The following is a 19,544-nucleotide window of genomic DNA, read 5'->3' on the forward strand; positions in this document are numbered from 1 at the left end:
TACATGTGTAATGACAATAAAGTTGGATCTAATCTAAAGGGAAGCTTGTGATGCAACAATAACTATTAAATTAGAAGTGACGTGGGATCTGATAAGCTAATCCTAATGAAATCTAGATCAATCCAGAGAAACACAATGTATGTTCAGAGAAATTTAGTACAGCAACATTACATCATTGGCCTCGCACGCTGCTTAATGTGTTATTGCATTTAACAACACACAAACTCAGCAGGCATCAAAACACTTAGACTATTTCCTTATACTCAGGCATGAACTAATTGCCTCCTTGGCATTGATTGAGCATTCAATGTCAATTTCAGTAATGATCGTCACCCTGGGTTTGCTAAATGCAATGGACTCAGCCGCATGACTTTAATGTCTTTACAGAGTGAGTAACTCCACATTGTTTGACTATAAATGTGCAGAGTGAGGAGCCTCTGAGGCCTCTGACTGTACAGATATTTTTTGTCATTACCAAATGCACTGTTATTTTTAACTTGCATCAAATTCCCTCATAGCCTTTATTTCATATTTTATTTCTCTTTACCTCTAGTGGTTTTCTAGACGCTGATTGGCTGGAACAGTGTTTTGTGGATCGTGCACTCCTTTCTGTTTGTTTTCCTATTGTTTGGGGCTGTATATTAACACAGTTGTTTTTTTCCAACGCAAACAGAAAAATAAAGAGCTTGGTGACCAAGAGGAGATATTCGCTGAATTTGACAAAGTGTATTGTAATAACATCACATGCTATTATCTGTTTTTTTTATCATTTTGAGTAACGAATCATTTAATGCTCCCTCTATTTCTCTATCTCAATCTCCATGGACGGGCTGCCACTCCGACTGGCCAGCACTGTCAGCGTTGCCGTGTGTGTGTGTGTGTGTGTGTGTGTGTGTGTGTGTGTGTGTGTGTGTGTGTGTGTGTGTGTGTGTGTGTGTGTGTGTGTGTGTGGTAACACATACTTAGACACGCCCTGGTTTTTTATCTTGTTGTGTGGAGATGGAAGAAGGACTTGTTACTTGATTAGAGGACTTTGTCTAGACGAGGCTGGCGTCCTTGTGGCTTTTACTGATGCTGAAGGAGAGATGTGTCAACATCATCTTTTTTAAATTGCGCTAGACTTCCTCTGCAACACCCACCCCTTTTAATATGTCTCTCTTTCTCTTTTTCCTCTCTTTGTTTGTTTTTTATTTCCTTACCCCTACCTTTTCCCCTTATTATTTTGCCCTTTTTTGTTCCTCCTCACCACCTTGCTCTCTTCTTCATTGCCGTCCTTTTCCTCAACAGCTTTAGCCCTTCAGCCTTAATCACTCCACCTTCCCCTCGTCCGTCTTTTCACTTTATTAAGCATATTAATAGGGAGGTGTGTGGAGACAAATGTGCTACTGTCTTTTTCCCCCGCATTAGTCTTTCTGATTGGAATCAATTGTCCCTGCTGATCCATTGTGGGTGGCCAGATTGGGATTCATTATTGTGTTTACGTGTGTGCGTGCATGCACACTAGAGATGAATCAGAGTTTGTCTGTGTGTGTGAATGTGTTAGAGAGAAAGAGAGGGGAAGAAACACCTGGGGTGTGAGAATCAGCATGTGTGTCATATCGCATACACCTACTGTACTGTGTATGGATCTAAGGGCTGCGTATGCGTGTCTTCTCACTCATTGGGCAGATTGGCGTGTATGCGATAAGAGGAGATGAAGGGAGGGCGTCGCGGCCTTGGCAGGAGATCCTAGGCTCTTCTGATGCCTGTTTGCATCAACGCTGTGTGGCACGTGTCAGCCCGAGACACACACACTCTGTGACGTGCTGAGATACTGTGACACTGTGTATGTGAGCGTGTTTGTATCGAAGTCACAGCCCCTGTGGCAAAGCTCACAGCGTAAAAAAAGATTATTATTTTTGTGCACTCTTATGCCACTTGATACATGTCCTTTTTTGTGAGGCGTAAAAAGGCTCGAGTAATTGCTCTTGATTGCAAGGCAGCGGATATTACTAAATAGGTTTTGCTCACCTTCATCACCTCAACACATTTCTCATGCAATAAATACATGCAATGAATACATAAGTATGTGTGTGTGCTGGTGTCATTTCCCCATAGCCGCTGATTGTGTTGTGTGTCTCTAAATCTACTCCTTCATCGCCATGGGGGATTTTCACAAACACTCATGACTACAATCAAGCCGTCACTATGGCAATACCAAATGATCACCAATTTGTCATATGGTCTTCACCCATCACTACCATAGGCACACACTTATATTTGTCACTGGAATTGAAATGTGACTTTGGCTGTTTTTCACGTTTCCTTCTATTCCGACGTCTTTAATTTTTCTGCAACTCGTGTGTTTGTAAAGGCAGGGCCCGATTTTTGCGACACATCCATTCCACAGTCATCCCCCAGCCAGCTAGCAACCATTCTCTATCATTACAGCCCCAGCTGGGGTACACATCCACAGTCAGCCCCCAGCCAGCTAGCAACCAGCCTGTTCAGCACTTAACTCCGGTGCTGAGGATGCTAACGGCAGTTTACTGAACCATCGGGAAACAAACCCAAACACCCGAGTCAAACAGCGGCCACTCTTAACGTTAGCTAGCTGCTTCTCCGTTAGCATTACCGGTGCCTCTTTCGCTTTTAGCCGTCTGTACAGTTAGCTAAATTTACCAGACAAAAGAAGAATAAGGCACCAAAAGGACTACTAGTAATTTAAAGATGTGGTAGTACTGGATCTGGACGAGAAGGATAACTCTGGGAGATTGAAGGGGGGTGTCGCGATTTCGGTTTTATTTTCCATATTGTTACAGCCCTAGTGTTGCCCCAAATACTGAGGGGATTATTTTAGTTTTTAGAGGGTGATTGGATTTCAGTGCTGTGTAAATGCTTGCAAAAAGGATGTGTTAGTGCTCATGTCACAATTAGTAGTGAGTGCTGAAGTATCATCAAGTACAGGGCCCCTTCTGATACAATGATTACCGGTTCTCACCACTTTGGCCACCACCATGCAATTACTTTCAAATGCACAGGCAGTTTCAGCCACCAGCTAGCTGATGACAGGGAACACCACAGGGTATCGCTTGGCAAGACACCGCGCAGCTTTTTCGTCCTCACCACCGTCAGCCTCATCAGTCACTGCCAGAATCCTGTTTAATTTGTTTTTGAAAGCATCTACATGCCTCACAAGGGAATATTTAGTTTTACCAGTAGTTCTGCTTCCATATGCAATTCCCATAAATCATTCTTTTTTTTCATGTCTTTACTTTTTAAATGAAGTTATTTATGAAGCTGACATGGCTGGGCATCTTTGCTGAATATATTATCATCTGAAGCAAAGATATCAGTCCTCATTTTGAGTTGTTGTAAATGGTGACCACTCAGTGTATCAACATTTACAAACCTCAAATAGGTCCAACCATTGTCTTAAAGGTTTGTGAGACCAGACCCATAAATCTCAGTACTGTAACCAACTCGTTACCGTTATCAATTCTGGACCTGACCCAACCTGTTAATAAAAGACCCACAACCAAACATATACCTGTAATTTATAGACGAAGGCCCCTATTTTAACGATCTAAGCGCACGGCATGAAGTGCATGGTGCAGGTACGTTTAGGGCGTGTCAAAATCCACTTTTGCTAGTTTGACAGCAGATAAAACGGTCCGTGCGCCAGGCGTATGGCTCAAAAGGGTTGTACTTAGTGTCTTTATTAATTCATAGGTGTGTTTTGGGCGTAACATGCAACAAACCAATCAGAGTGTCCCATTCCCTTTAAAAGCCAGGCGCATTTGTACCATGGTACAATGCTATTATGATGGCGGATTTGCACTGTAATATTTTGTTTTTAATCTTTTGCATGTGTGTACAGCTGCGCTTCTGTGTGTGTGTGTGTGTGTCTGTCTGTCTGTCTGTCTGTCTGTCTGTCTGTCTGTCTGTCTGTGTGTGTGTGTGTGTGTGTGTGTAACGAGCATAGTGTGCACGCGCTGTGCATAAGTCTAGGCGCATTTTACCAATGCACTGTTAAAATTCAATGAAATGCTGCGTTATTCACTTTAGACCAGGTTTTTGTTAAGACTAGCACGCCTATGGGTGCAAAGATGGGCGCAGATGCATTTGCTATTTAAATTATGTGGGTGCTGGACGGGAAATTAACAACTGCGTTGGTTTTAAACTAGCAAAGACACTTGCGTCGGGCAAGATATGGCCCAAAGTGCGTAGTCACACTGCCATTTAAAATGCTGAATTTTATGTAAATATGCACACATTTTTCAGGTCAAGTTAAACTTTTTTTGTCACGTGAATTTAATTTAAGTTAAGCAATAGCAAGCTGTCTAAATTATAATAATCGTCCCTGTTAGCTAATAATCTGACATGTAACTAGCTCAACGGGTAGTTTGCAAATTTGCTAGCTCTGAGAGCTTTTTCCCCAACCAATAGTAAGTCTTTATTTTGCACTAACTGTTTAGTTTGTTACATGTTTGTGACACTCAATCCAGAATTCTATCCTTTTTGTTTTTTGCATTATTTTATCAATTAAAAAAAGTCTTTTATTTAGTGAAAGTGTTTACAATCCGCAGAACAAAACTGCATACAGAGAAAATAGAAAGAAACTAGGGCTATTGTGACTGACCGGCACTAGCATGTTTCCCAACTTGCAAGCCCTTAGCTTGTCAGCTCCAGTATTCACAAACTAGCCTTGCAAATCCCTACATCACCAAGGTTATATATAGCTGTTAAGATAATGCCTGTAAAGGAGGAGCCTGTAAATGAAGAGATTTCAGAATGAGGGGGCTGCCCACATGTGTTTCTTCAGGGGTGGAAAAACCACTACATGATAAATAATAAACCAATGTCTATGAACAACACAATGAGTGAACAGAGAAAAAAGGGTGATGAAATGAAGAAGATAGGGAAGGAAGCACCCTGGCAGTGCCCAGAAGGTGAACTGGCAGCTACCAGCCCATCACCATACTTAGGTCAGGATGTGGACTTGAACCGGCAACCCTCCGGTCTCAATGCCAACTCCCTACGTACTGAGCTACTGCCAGATTAGGCATCTAAAAAATTATGATTCCAATGGAACCATTTCTATATTGGAATTGTTTGGAAAATTTAGTTTTGAATCCGATCATTGGTTCCAAATTTAACATGAGCAAGTTTTGGTTTCCATAGCGGCCACCGTACTTCCAGGCGCTTGATGTGTTGCAGTCATGGAGCACAGTAAACGGCGCTCTAAAGTGTGGCTAAACAAGCCCGGTGAAACTGTAAATCACAGATGAATCGAAAGAAAATGTTCTTCTTATCTGTGAAATAAGCATGTTTCAACTCCACCCCATGAAGAATTGGAATCAACAAGAACCGGAAAAAAGAAGAATCAGAATTGAAATCAGAATTGTAAAAAATCAAAACGATGCCCAACCCGTCTACATGTACTGTACCTGTGGCATATGGGTTACGCGTAGGTTACATGTTACACAAGTCCTGCACCATTGCTCAGTGCCAGCTGATTAAAAGTAATTATTCAAAGAAAACCACTGCCAGTGGCTTCCTTCCCTCTCTTCTTCATTTCATCACCCTTTTTTCTCTGTTCACTCATTATGTTGTTCATAGACATTAATGTATGATTTATCATGTAGTGTTTTTCCACCCCTGAAGAAAAACATGTTTATTGAAATTCTTTTTAGGAATTGGTAATATCCGCGTTTGTTGTTCTCAGTATACAGACACTCAAACACACAAAAAACCCTCCCCTCCAAGGTCTCTCAGGCCATGGCACCACAACTTACAAATAGAGCTTACTGGCACTTGCGTTACTGCTGTGATACTTTTCATTTCTTCCTCTTATCATGGTGACCTCGACCAAGTAACAGGAACATTGCCACAGAGATGGATCCGTTTACACTAAAACTGTGATTTGTTCCAGTGTGTGGCTGACCTTGGAGGACACGGCCTTGCCACGCTTTTGATATTGCTGCTGAGGGTTAGTGGGGCCTGACCGGCCCATTTTGGGTGTGTGTGTGTGATGTGTGTCTGCATCCGAATTGCCATCGGAGACGGTAAGAGGTTTGTCAATTTAGCAACGAAGAAACACATAATGAGACACTGTGAGTAAGGATACACTCCTTCTCTCAGACATTTATTTTGTCTCTCTTCCTTATCATGTACAGATACAAGTCGCCTAATAGCTTGGTCTCTATATTGACTTTCTGCAATGGCAGCTGCTGGACAAATGTGATCTTTCCTTGTTTACTGTTCCGGATGGATGGGGGGGGGGTGTATGAGGTGTTGTTACTCTGAGGCGTTGTTTCTGAGACTTCTTGTTACTGATCTCACAAAAACCAACAGGACTAATCCATTAAGGGCCATCCTTGGGGAGCTGACAGATGAGGCCTGAACAAATTGTCACCACTTATCATTGGGATGCGCTTTGCTCTTCAATACCACAAGGAGCAATTTAAGGCATGGCCTAAACTCTCTCTTTAACTGACAAAGCGTGGAAATGGAACCTTGGTACAGGAGGTAGTTGTGAGGAGGAAAAGGAGTGAGGAGCCAGAGGGAGCGTGAGAGCTACAGGAGGGAGGGTCAGAAAAAAAAAGGTTTTTTTTTTAAGACTTCATGGCTGGGCATTGCTCATTTACTTAGTAGAGTTTTGGTTGGCACTTTTTCTCCAAACAAACTAGAACACACTGTTCACTGCTCGTCTCTTCCTGCTGAGTTATCAATTTAATTTTCTAACTGAGTTAAGAGTAAAGGTGCTTTACAGTAACTCGCCATAACTCACTTTTAACAACATAGTTTGTAGGTGTCTGTCACGAATGAGTCTGCCTTAGCAAACCCCGGACCTCCTGGCTGTCCCCTGTCTCGTCTTTGTTGTTTCTTTAATCCAGTTGCCATCACAAAAGCACACACACACACACACACACACACACACACACACACACACACACACACAACTATGAGTTATGCACAGCATCAGGTTGACATGCTGCCCACTCTCCCAGGCAGAGCGCTGCCTTTTTTGATCAAACTAGATTGTTGGAGTATTAAGTCAGTAAGAGCTCCTGTAAACAAACAGGTAAACAAAATGCTCACTTTACAGCATGTCTGTCTCCAGAGTACCTGGAAGGTGGCTTTGTGTTATTGCAGAAATATCAAATTGAATCATTCTATTTTGCCTTCTTCTCCTCTCTCCACTTTCTCTTCTCCTTTGCTCACTTTCCACAGCTACAGATTTTGGCCTTTGTTTTGAGAGCAAAAAAGTAATGAGAGTAAGAAATGGAAACATCTCATCATAGCGGCTTGAAATCTGTTTTAATATCTGTGGGAAGGCTTCCTCTCAGCTCAGCCTAATACTGGCAAATATCTGTGGTGTGTGTGTGTGTGTGTGTGTGTGTGTGTGTGTGTGTGTGTGTGTGTGTGTGTGTGTGTGTGTGTGTGAGTGTGAGTGAGAGGCTTTTAAGATGGTTACTCCTTCTTAATGGCTTTTTTCAGAATGAATGGATTATGAAACAGTTTGACATTTTGTTGTTATGATGTTGTACTTCTGTACAAATATAACTGTGTGTTTGTGTGTGTGTGTGTATATGCGTGTGTTTGTGTTCCAGCAACCATCATTTTGAATGAGCTAAATTGGACAGAGGCCTTGGAGGATACTTTCCGAATAAACAAAGAGGAAGATCCCTCAATCCTCTGGCAGGTGTTTGGCTCTGCCACCGGATTGGCTCGGTACTACCCAGGTGAGCAGCCCAGCAGTCAATGGGGTCACTCCTTCCGACCTTCCTGTGGCCAGTGATTGGGACATAAAAAATTTGAATCACTGCATTGCTGCTGTAGCATGGCTGTGAGTTAAGTAAGCTGACAGGGGACAATTAGCATAGCTTAGCTTAAAGAAGTGGCTGCTGGTCACCAAGTTATAGTATACAGTATATTTATATTCGATTTTTTTACGGATTAAACGGGAGATGCGTGTGTAGAACTATAAATATGCCAGTAGGAATATCTTTGGACTTTGGATCCAGGCTAGCTTTTCCCACTGCTTCCAGTATTTTTGCTAAACTAAGCTAAGCTAATAGCCTCCTGGTTCGGGTTGCACACACGCAGAATTCAGAGTGGTATCTCTCAATAAGAAAGCAAAGAAGCTTATAGACTATTATTTTAAGATACATTAAGATATAGGAATATAAGACATAATACACACATAGTCAAGTACCTTAAATCCAAGCCTATGTGAATGAACATACTCTCCTTTTCCACATTTTCTTCCTTCTGCCAAATCCCAGCATCTCCTTGGATCGACTCGAGCAATTCAGCCAATAAGATTGACCTCTATGATGTGCGCAGGCGACCGTGGTGAGTGAAGCCACTGATAATGGGATGTGCAGTTTTGTCATATCACACATTCATTTGCAAAAACATGTATTTGTATGTTGCATAAACTGATTGCAAAGTACAAAGTAGGCTCTTGGTAGGCGGTGTCTGACAGGCCGGTTGGGGTTGAAATGAAGAGTGGCAAAAATAGCCACAGTAAAAGATAATGGAACAATGACTAAAAATAGTAGTTTGTCATGGCATTGCAGGGCACTGCACAACATTCTACACTACCTGTGTACCATCTACAAATGTATCAATTTAGAAGGGACTAAATTTAACATAAAGGTCCTCTATTATATTAAGGAACCTAATTAAATTAAATTCAGTTGGAATATCTTCCTTAAATTTAGCTATAGCACTGTCAGATAGGCATCTAGTGTAGAAGATAGAGATCAAAGGGTCCCAACACAAAAGCTTCATTAGTCTCCTAAAAATTATTCAATTCTGTCTGGAAAGCCACCAATACACTCGAGCTCTGAACAAAGAAACACAGCTATTTGTTTATTAAAGAAATGGGAGAAGAGAGGTAATTAAAAAGTCAAAGGTCTTATTGATTTCCAATGCAAATGATAGTCATATTTGCTTACCTGCTTAAAGAGAGATAACAGTGAGGAGACTGCAAAATATATTGCTTGCATCACTATTTTATGTGCTGAGATTTGTGTAATGTAGATTCCTTAAAAATAAGTGTCTGCATTATAATAATTCCCTTCAATGTGCTCAATGTCCTCAACCATTTGTGTGTGTCTGTTGTTACTCACCAGGTACATTCAGGGGGCAGCGTCACCCAAGGACATGCTGATCCTGGTGGATGCGTGAGTGATAACCTTATGATTCATCCATTACAGTCAGATTTTATTTTATTTTGTGCGCCAGCAGGCCCTGATGCTAACTCTCTGACTATGCTGTGCCCACGGCTGCCTCAGCACTCGTGACATTGACAAACGTCAGTGTATTAGACAACATCATCATTTTCCGTTCAGTTGTTTCTTCCTGTGATGAGCAACTTATGCCTCAGAGGTTTAAAAGAGCTATAGCAACATCTGTCACTTCAGCAGTACAGCAGTTCGGCTCATTTTTCAGAAACATTCCGATTTAACAGTGTCCATTTCAAAACTGTGAAAAGAAGGTCAATTATCTGTATTCACCAAGACCAAAAAGTTGAAACACCTTTCCAATTAAGGATATATAGATCTGCCAACCAAGCAACAATTAACATAAATATGTATCCACAAGTTCATAGTTTACATCTTAATAAGTAGAGTGTAATTATGGGAAAACTTTAAGGGTAAGGGCAATATTCTACATTTGTATTATTGTCAATACAATCCTCTGAAAAGAGCAAAACCAACAATGAATTGATATTATTAGCAAGTGCTGCCTGTTTATCCAAACCCTGATATAGTTTATTCCTCTGTCCAATAGACCTCCTTTATTTGTCCAAAAAAAAAATGAAAATGAGATCACTGGGTCCCATTTTCCTTCATTACCACTTGATGTAAATCCTCACTAGAGAAACAAATGTGTATGAATCTGCAGCTGTAAGTAGTCCCACACAAATACATGTTATTTCTGTTCCAGTAATGTTTGCGAAAAACTACAGTGCCCAGCTATTTTAAGAATTGAAAATTTCCATTTTTTGAGGATTTAAATCTTCACTGGAAAACAATGGGCTTTGGTCTTTTTATGGAATTTGACCGTAAGAAAAATAAAACACCAGCCCTATTTGTAATGCCTTTCTGCTACCATTTTTATACTGTGTAAGCTTTTATTTTTTTTGCCAATGTCATTATTTAGGACAACCAGTGGCACTACAGTACAACAAATGCTTTCTGCTTGCAAGAATATGTGCGGTGTATTTGTGTCAGCGTCAAAATGATTTGTCTAAATTCTACTGCTCAGGTGGGGTTTCATTATAAATGACACTCATGGCATAGTGCCAGGGCTAAATGACAGCGCAAATGACAAATTGTCCACTTGCAGCTCTTAACACAGCTCTGGTAATTGGCACACAGAGGATTGATGAGGCTTATTGCACATTCAAAACTGACTCTGCTATGTTTTGGTGAAAGTAATTCCACTCCTCATTATTCCAGTTTCTGTCCATTTCTATTATTTTACCTGCAGGAACCAATTAAGTTGTGTATTTATAGATCCATCAAGGCAGGTTACCATCTATTTTTAACAAGAGCATTACAAAATGGAAAATGATTAAATGGGTCTAGTCCTGACAATGCTGAACAGTGATATTTTATTATTAATCATTTTATGCTAACATTCACAGTTTGTGTGCAAAAAATGAGTTGAGAAACAGCGATGGCACTTTAACTTATGTCATCAATGGAGAGTGCCAATGATAGAATTTTTGTTAATTTGATAGATGATATATCTAGCCTACTTGTTAATGGAAGAAGCTTGTAGTCAAGAGGTCTGATATCTCTGCTGTATAGTGCAGGCGGAAGGCTTTTAAGATAGTAATGTCGAGTCTGTTCAACTTCTTCAAGCTTTAATGCGTAACTTTTTGATGTTAATGAACGTTTGTTCCATTCAAGCCATTGCCAAATGGGTTGATACAAAGCTAATTAAGACTTTCAGCTCCACAAAACACTCTGTGTATATCTCACAATAACTATGTTCAGAAGATTGGGTCGTTGGGGTAACTTTTGCATGCAGAAGCTCAAGTGAAGATAATGACCTCTTCTGCAGAGTCCATCGTGTTTTTTTTAACCTGTGTGGCCTCCTTGGCTACTAGCAACTGCGTAGAGGAGGGGTGGGGGTGGTGCACAATCATGGAAGGCTTGTATCATGTGGATGCACGGACGGTTTTGTTGTAGAATTCCTCAGTGGGGCAAAAGAAACTACTCACTGTAGCTTTAATAATATTGACTAACGTTGTAAAACGCAGACCGTCTTTGTCCCAAACTGCAGGAGCGGCAGTGTTTCGGGTCTCACCCTGAAACTCATCCGAACTTCCGTCAACAAGATGCTGGAGACCCTCTCTGATGATGACTACGTTAACGTGGTCTATGTGAGTATTCACAGAGCTAATGCCTAAATTTCATCACCAATAGAAATAAATGACATTGTTATGATTCTGTACGGGTCTCATATTTCCAGTTACACATATTGCTGAGTGTTTATGTGGACATATTTGCGGCTTGGCTGTTTAGGTAGCTTTACTCCATTGGTTTAAACATGGAAGTGACCTTTTGAGTGATTTAATGTACAGCACAAGGATTGATCTTTACAATGACTGCAGATGTGCATGGATGCATGCTCAAAGTATCTGTGTGTGTGTGTATGTGTATGTATATATATATATATATGTGTGTATATATTTTTGGCAGTGACCTTTATATCGTTCTACCACTGTGCCTAATAGAGCGAGCATATGACACAGCTCGAGCAAACCCTGAACAGATAGATACTGTATATACATACATGTGTGCATGTGTGTTTGTGCAGGGTCTCACCAACATCAGAATCCATCTTTGAATCCAAGTAAATAGACTGTTCTGTGCTTATATAGCGCTACTTAAAGTGTTTTTTTTACATGCTCACTCACACAGTCAGTCATTTACACACATGTGGCAGAGGCTGCCGTACAAGGTGCCATCTGCCAAACACTCACACACATTGGGGGCAATCTTGCCCAAGGACACTTCGACAAGGAACCAGGGATTGAACCACCAACCTTCCGTTTGGCAGGCAACCATTCTACCTGAGCTGTCCCGTCTGTGTGCCTATTGGAGCGAGCATATGACACAGCTTGAGCAAAGCCCTGATATGCCACAAGACAAGTTTAACAAATGAATGTTTGCTGTGTGACTCATACTTTGAATTAGCGGCATGTAATGGAGAAGGCCCCAGCCTATTTGAAATTCTGTAGAAATCTCATCACCAAAGGATTTACTGACAAATGGGGGTAAGGAAATATTCATCATTATTTAAAGCTCCATTGCAGTCTGCATGAGTCAGATTCATGCTTCCTAGTATTAGTTGTGTGAAGAAAAATAACACAATTTTAAGTGGTTACATTGGTTATTTCATTCTATTGGAGGAAACGTACTGGAGGCAATCTCCCTGGGAATGATTTTCACGACTAAAATGTGAAGAGCACCACTCTAACTTGATTTTAAGGCGTAAGAACCACTGCAGGAATCCACCTAGTTATGCTGTTGCTAGGCAACCAACAAACTGCAGCTGTCTGTCACTTAGTGGGCATAGCTTGTATACGTTAGCTAATGTTGTCAGCTAGCCAAAGACCTAACACCACAGTTTAATATGTATTTTCTGGTGAAACAAATGATTAGCATTGTTTACCTCGTTTACATTAAATGAAAGGTGAAAATGTTTTAAAACCAAATATGAGAAAAGAAAGACTTAAAGCAGTAGCCTAATTTAGTGCTTATTCTTTTTCTTGCCACGAGCTAGATGAGAAAAGATGATTGATATCACTCTTATGTTAGGGTGACCATATTTTGATTACCAAAAAAGAGGAATTCGGCCCAGCCTTGAGACACAAATTCAGACAGGCTTCTCAGAGGTTAATGAACATGCTTCATTATGCCTCAATGGTACAAAAATAACGTATGCAATAAAATAAAATCTGTAACAAAATAATTGGTCTTTTCAAGTAATAAATATGAAATAATGTTCTAAATATGACCTATTCTGTGTCAGCTTCAAAATCCAGCTTCAACTAAAAATCTCTTAAAACCTTTTCAATGTAATAAAATAAGTTTTTTTGGTGTCCATTTGAGCTTTGAGACCTCCAGCACCTTTATTGGACACTGAAACAAATGTGCCAGCTTTGCACACGGTGCACTCCGCCTCCCACTTGTCCCGACCGGGACGGAACGTGGAAAGTTTTTTTTGCAGTTCAACTGTGAAGCTACACTAACGCGTTGGCATTTTCTGTGCAATGCTGCTCCCTGTCTGATCTGCTCCCTGTATGTGCTCCCTGTCTGATCTGCTCCCTGTATGTGCTCCCTTCTGATCTGCTCCCTGGTATTGCTCCCTGTCTGATCGGCTCCCTGTATGTGCTCCCTGTCTGATCGCTCCCTGTATGTGCTCCTCTCTGATTGCTCCCTGATGTGCTTCCTGTGTCTGATCTGCTCCCTGTATGTTCTCCCTGGCTGATCTGCTCCCTGTATGTGCTCCCTGTCTGATCTGCTCCCTGTATGTTCTCCCTGTCTGATCTGCTCCCTGTATGTGCGCGTCGCAGAGCCGCCCGCAAGGCAGCCTCCTGGGAATTATGTCACGCAACAAAGTACAGTAGTATTGTGCAAAGCTCCAGTCAATCTAAGTACACGCTTAATGGTCCCATGAAAAACAGTGAAAACCAGACATTTTCATGAATTTATAACCTCCTCTTTAGAGGTGAGTGTTTTTTTTGTTCGGACAGAGCCAGGCTGTTTCCCCCTGTTTCTAGTCTTCATGCTAAGCTAAGCTTACTGGCTTCATATTTACTGTACAGACAAAGACATGGTATTAATCTTCTCATCAAACTCTCAGCAAGAATGCAAATAGACGTATTTCCAAAAAATCTTAAACTATTGCTGCCACTGTCTTGTCTCTTCATTTTTTTTTTTTTTTTGCTCTAGTCCTTTCTGTGCACTTTATCTTATAATAGATCCCACACATAAAAACATCAGGTACACAGGTAGTCTGTCTGGCTGCAAATTCTTGAACTCTCCAACTGTTATTGCCCATTTTGCCCCTTTTATTAAAGTTATAAAGTTACTAAGGATGCAATTTAAACAAAAATATCTCACTCCAGTAAAAAATAATGTACTTGGATGTGCCTGCACTCTACCTAAAATCCTTATTTTCCTCCTCTTTGTGTTTGGAATTTAATTTTATATTGGCTTTCCAAATGAACCATTAATTACATTTTCTTTCACTTCCCTTAAAAAAGTAATGGTTTATGATTTTGTTTTGAATTTTCAAATCAGCTAAGTGAAAGGGCTTTTGACGTTGATGAAATAAGGCAGCAGTGTAATAAGTCACTTATATTAATGGCATCCTGCTCAGTTCGTAAACCTTCTGAAGCATTTTGAAGCTTTTTGAAAGGATAATCTGTCACAAGCTTTTATAATAAAATAGTGTAATTAATAGTTTCATGTTTTTCTGGCTAAATCCCTCTATGGGTGAATATATATATATATATATATATATATATAACGATATATACAAAATATATATCTCTGCTTTGTCCATGTAATAGATATATGTGCGTCTTTATAATCCTTTATGCTCTCTTTCTCAATACCATTATGTTGTGTTGTGAATACCCCAAGGTGTCTCGCTCTCCCAAACACACACACACACACACACACACACACACACACACACAGATTTTCAGAGAAATTCTCTTATTTTAATAAATGGAATTGTTAGATTGTATTTGTGTCTGCACTTAAAAGGCAGGCTTTAATTGTAAAGAACAATGATAGTTACTATAAACAATATGAACACAATTTTTGTATGCAAAAGCCTATATAAGTAACATACAGCATGCTGTTCTGCTGTGCTTTTGTCTGAGACATTTAAGATGTGTATTACTGTGTATGTGAGATGTGTATTACTATGTAAGTTAGATTAAGTTGTGTGTGTGTGTGTGTGTGTGTGTGTGTGTGTGTGTGTGTGTGTGTGTGTGTGTGTGTGTGTGTGTGTGTGTGTGTGTGTGTGTGTGTGTGTGTGTGTGTGTGGTGTGTGTGTGTGTGTGTGTGTGTGTGTGTGTGTGTGTGCGCGCTGCGCGCGCTAAGCGAGCGAGCGCCTTTTTTGAGGATGGATATGTTGGTAGTATTTGTCCTGAAACATCTGCCAACATGTTGAATAGTTGTAATTGTGAGCTGCAGACTCCTTTGGCATTGTGAAAAATAACCCAATGTGGCAAGATGACACCTACATTGTGTGAAAGTTGGTCCTTTGCTTGTAGATCCTGGCTTTAGGTTCCTCATTATCTTTACACTTTACTAAAGGGCTTACTATCTTTTAAAATATGCAATACTGGCAGTCATCGCAACGTGGCTTTCACTTGTAGCTGTTCTTGTCATTGTACTAAGAGCATACAAAGTTTAAAGTCTCTTTCAAGTGCCAATCTTCACTATTTTGTCATTTACTGTACATTTGACATTTTATTTGAAATGTTATGTAATCTTGAGAATGTTTTTTAGATAATAAGGATGACCTAAAGCAGAAGGTACAATTCAGTCATGCAACTAGCTTTGCAGATCAAAGCAAATGTTAATAAAGAAAATAAATTGCATGAGATCAGAGGTGAATATCTGCAAATATTCAACTTTGCAAAAAATTATAAAAGCACTGTAAAACCAGAATTTGTCGATGTTTTGTATGTGCACTATGAGCGTGTGTTATAGCATGTGTGTAATGCACAAGTTCATGATTGGAAGGCTGCAGTCAAGACCAAAACAGATGTTCGGTATTAATGAGCCATGTCCCAGTCCCCCTTAGATGCTGTGTTTGTGTATAGGTTGATATTTGTGTGTGTGTGTGTGTGTGTGTGTGTGCACAAGTTGATAAGGTTCCATCTGTTCCTCCACATTAACTATTCACCTATATTACTCTAAAGATGCTTCACATGTAAACCTGTGTAATTGTAATTTAACCAGTTACTTAATTTCAGTCTCTCCAGCATAATCAAGCTCTTTTTTGTTTTGTTTTTACCTCCTTATGCCACTGTTTTCATATCCCTACCTGCTCGCCTGCCAATCCTTCCTTCTGCTCCTATAGCTCCCTTCGGTCTGTGCAGATTTTGATTAAGACTGATTTCATTTCACACGACACATATTTGCAGCTGCAAAGCCAAGAAGTTAAAGTGTTAATAAAGTAGATTACTTTATAACATTTTGTCATTTTTTTTTATTTTTATTTTTTTAAATGGAATCAATTTAATCTCTCTCATGAAATACCTTCGTTTAAGCCAATCCTATATGTTTAAGGGACACCGCATGTCTCCGACGAAGGGAAAACAGGCCACATATTTAACAGAAAATATGCACAAGTGCCTTCCCTCCACTTCCCATCATCCCTCCTTCCCTCTTCCCTCCAGTTCAATGACAAGGCCACGTACGCATCATGCTTTGAGAACTTGGTGCAGGCCAACGTCCGCAACAAGAGGATGCTGAAAGATGCTGTGCAGAGCATCACAGCCAAGGGTATCACCAACTACAGAGGCGGCTTCGAGCTGGCATTCGAGCAGCTCGCACAGGTAAAGTGGCAGCGTGGGCAGAATACTTGTGTGGTATCTGGCTAACATAAAGGCGTAGGAGAATGTGTGTTTACTGGATGGTGGTAGGGATGGTAACGTTGAGGAAATGGCTGTCAATCTCTTTGATCATTTTATCCTACAATGTCCCTTGGAGTATGCAGACCATCCCAGAGGCTTGATGATGTCTGTGGAATCTACTAAACAGTCTGATGTAACTTATGTTCATTTAATGTATCATTTTTATTCAATTATGAAATGTAATGATGGAACATAGGACTTACTGACATCTCACAACTCCCAGTGGTGTTCTCATGAAGAGTGAGTATATGTCGACCTCTTGAGGTTGTTTCGGACATGGCAGATTTTTGTATCAGTGCAAGAGCTCATGTTTCCCTTTTGTAACTGTCTAAAGAGGATATAGCCTTGAATTCCTTTTGCAACCAGTTCAGTCTGTTACTGACAACAATATGAATGTTTTAATTCACTTCCTTGGTTGAATAGTGCTTAAAATACAGACATTTTGCTTTTGTATCCACTAGATGAATGTGTCAAGGGCCAACTGTAACAAGATTATCATGCTCTTCACTGACGGAGGAGAAGAGAGGGCAGAGGAAATCTTTGAAAAATACAACCCAAAGCAGGCGGTAGGACTGTAAACACAAAATTCTCAGAGAGTAAAATACGGCAGTATGTTATCACAATATTCAGTGTTTTACTCTTCTTCTTTTCATAGGTGCGCATCTTTACATTTTCAGTTGGTCAACACAACTACGACAAAGGGCCAATACAGTGGATGGCCTGCGCTAATAAAGGTACGAAGCTGCATTCGACATGCATCACACATCTGTTGGTTATTCTTCTGTAGGATAAAGGAAGAAGGTTTGATAACACCAGACCACAAATTATTATGTTAATGCTTTCTATATTAGTAATATTTAGTACATACAAAAGAAAAATGTTTTTTCATTATGAACATCTGTCACAACATGCACAATATTTTATTTATTGTGAGCACATCTTTATTTTACATGATCATAACCCATTAGGTTCATTTTAGTCAGTCTGAAGTAAGGGGTGGATGTGGTTTGTTTTTCAATACAAACCTCATTTTTATTAGGTAGGGTGTCAATCCCAGAATAGTACTTTTAGCAGCTTGTTTAAGACAACATTAGATCACCAGATAGATATGATTAAATTAAGTTTCTGTTATCACAATGGATGTTAAATAAAGTAGTGTCAACTTTTTTTTTCTTTTTCTCAGGGTACTACTATGAGATTCCATCTATAGGTGCCATCAGGATCAACACTCAGGTAAAGTCAAATAACAGCACTACATGAAATACACTTTAGTATACATTAATGGTTGCTACTGTACCTGTTTTTCACTCCAGCTCCTTCCCTGGCTGACTCAACCAGTTGTGTATTGTGCCCTCTTGTGGTGGAATGACTGACGTGCATGTAGCAAATTAAACCTGAAGTCCGTCCCTCTTTGCAGGAGTACCTGGATGTTTTGGGCAGGCCTATGGTAAAGGCCGACAGAAGGGCCAAGCAGGTTCAGTGGACCAACGTCTACCTGGACGCACTGGTATGTCGTGTGTTATAACAGACAGACACAGTTTATGTAAAGTGTGGGAAAAGAAAGTGGCATTTGTAGTCAAATGTGGAGCTCTGCAGAAATGAGAAGAAACCTGTCTTCTATCAAAGGAAGAATTCTACGTTCAGTTATGCTAAACATTTGCTGTTTGTCATCCCACTAAACTCAAGTTGAACTCTGTTGCAGAAATTGTTTGTGAAAGGAAAAATTAACTTTATTTCAAAAAAATTCTACATCCATCATTTTTTTTTTTTTGTGATGATCAAGCTTCTGTCAAGATTTTCAGGCGACAGTGAAGATAAGAAATCAGTCTGGTAAACTAAGCCAAATGGTTTGGATATTGTCATTCGACTACTGATAAGAAGCTGTCAACGTTTGTGACTGTATTGACCTCGTCACCACCAGAAATGTCTCTGCCTTTTGTTACGGTTAACTTGTTGTTTTTAAGCTGTAGCTGGTTAATGTTATTTTTTTTTTTATTTTAATCTTATTTGTTAATCAGAGGAATCATACTAAAAAAGAAAGTAAACATATTCAATATGTTGTATGTTTCATCTTCCAGGAACTTGGCCTGGTGATCACTGGAACTCTGCCTGTCTTCAACAAGACCAACACAGGCTCAAAGGTAAACAAAAGACTACTTTTGGATTCTCATTTTGCTCATTTAATTTAGTTTCAAATGTACTAATGCATTTAATTAACACAGTTATTATGAATCCTACGTTTTTTTAATATCAAACATGCTTATTTCCAGATATGTTTCTTGATTCACTCACTTAATTGACTTGCTGACTAAATTTACTGTTTACTGAGTCTTTGACCCCATGGGAGAATTTAAGTCTGCGGTTTTGTGACACACCATAATGTTTACCAGACTAAAAAAACAAACACACAACATGAATACTCTCAAATATCGTCTCTTCCTTCACTTTTATCCTCCTCTTTCTTGTGGCACTTCCTTGTATCCTTTGTTGACTCTGAGGTCCCTCGGAGCTCTCCCACGTGCCTCCACAGGAAGACATCCGAGCATGTCATAAAGCAAAAATCAAAAAGGGATGAAACCTGCAGATCAGAGAGATAAATGATCCGGTAGCTAAGTGCTTCAAGATGAGTTTACATGTCTACCTCAAAAGACTCGGGGTAACCTCCGCTATGGCTGGAGACGAAGGCTGGAAATGCCTTATCAGTGACTCATGACGGCATGTAAAGCTTTTGGGAATGACACTGTCCAGATTTCTATTGCACCCCATTTCCTTGAAATCATTCAGAGTGCACATTGGAAAATGACTCATCCAGAAAGAACACATGAGTGGATCTTACAGTGACTCTGTACCACTTACTTCCCCCCCCCCC

The 19,544-nt window shown here is 40.1% G+C and overlaps 1 protein-coding gene across 6 annotated transcripts in view; it reads left to right on the top strand.

Annotated features, from left to right (window-relative positions):
• LOC116673091 (voltage-dependent calcium channel subunit alpha-2/delta-1) overlaps window positions 1–19,544 on the top strand; it is a gene marked incomplete at its 5' end in the record, with an annotated part of 91,254 nt that overhangs the window by 46,905 nt on the left and 24,805 nt on the right. For 5 of the 6 annotated variants that reach the window (XM_032505203.1, XM_032505204.1, XM_032505205.1 and 2 more), the window contains 10 exon segments: window positions 7,596–7,727; window positions 8,271–8,340; window positions 9,126–9,176; window positions 11,290–11,389; window positions 16,439–16,597; window positions 17,137–17,241; window positions 17,331–17,409; window positions 17,859–17,908; window positions 18,093–18,182; window positions 18,754–18,816. In XM_032505203.1, the coding sequence (XP_032361094.1) occupies window positions 7,596–7,727; window positions 8,271–8,340; window positions 9,126–9,176; window positions 11,290–11,389; window positions 16,439–16,597; window positions 17,137–17,241; window positions 17,331–17,409; window positions 17,859–17,908; window positions 18,093–18,182; window positions 18,754–18,816 (899 nt within the window). 6 annotated transcript variants of the gene reach the window in all.

The sequence above is a fragment of the Etheostoma spectabile genome, chromosome 23 (assembly GCF_008692095.1).
Source record: "Etheostoma spectabile isolate EspeVRDwgs_2016 chromosome 23, UIUC_Espe_1.0, whole genome shotgun sequence".
Taxonomy (NCBI): Eukaryota; Metazoa; Chordata; class Actinopteri; order Perciformes; family Percidae; genus Etheostoma; species Etheostoma spectabile.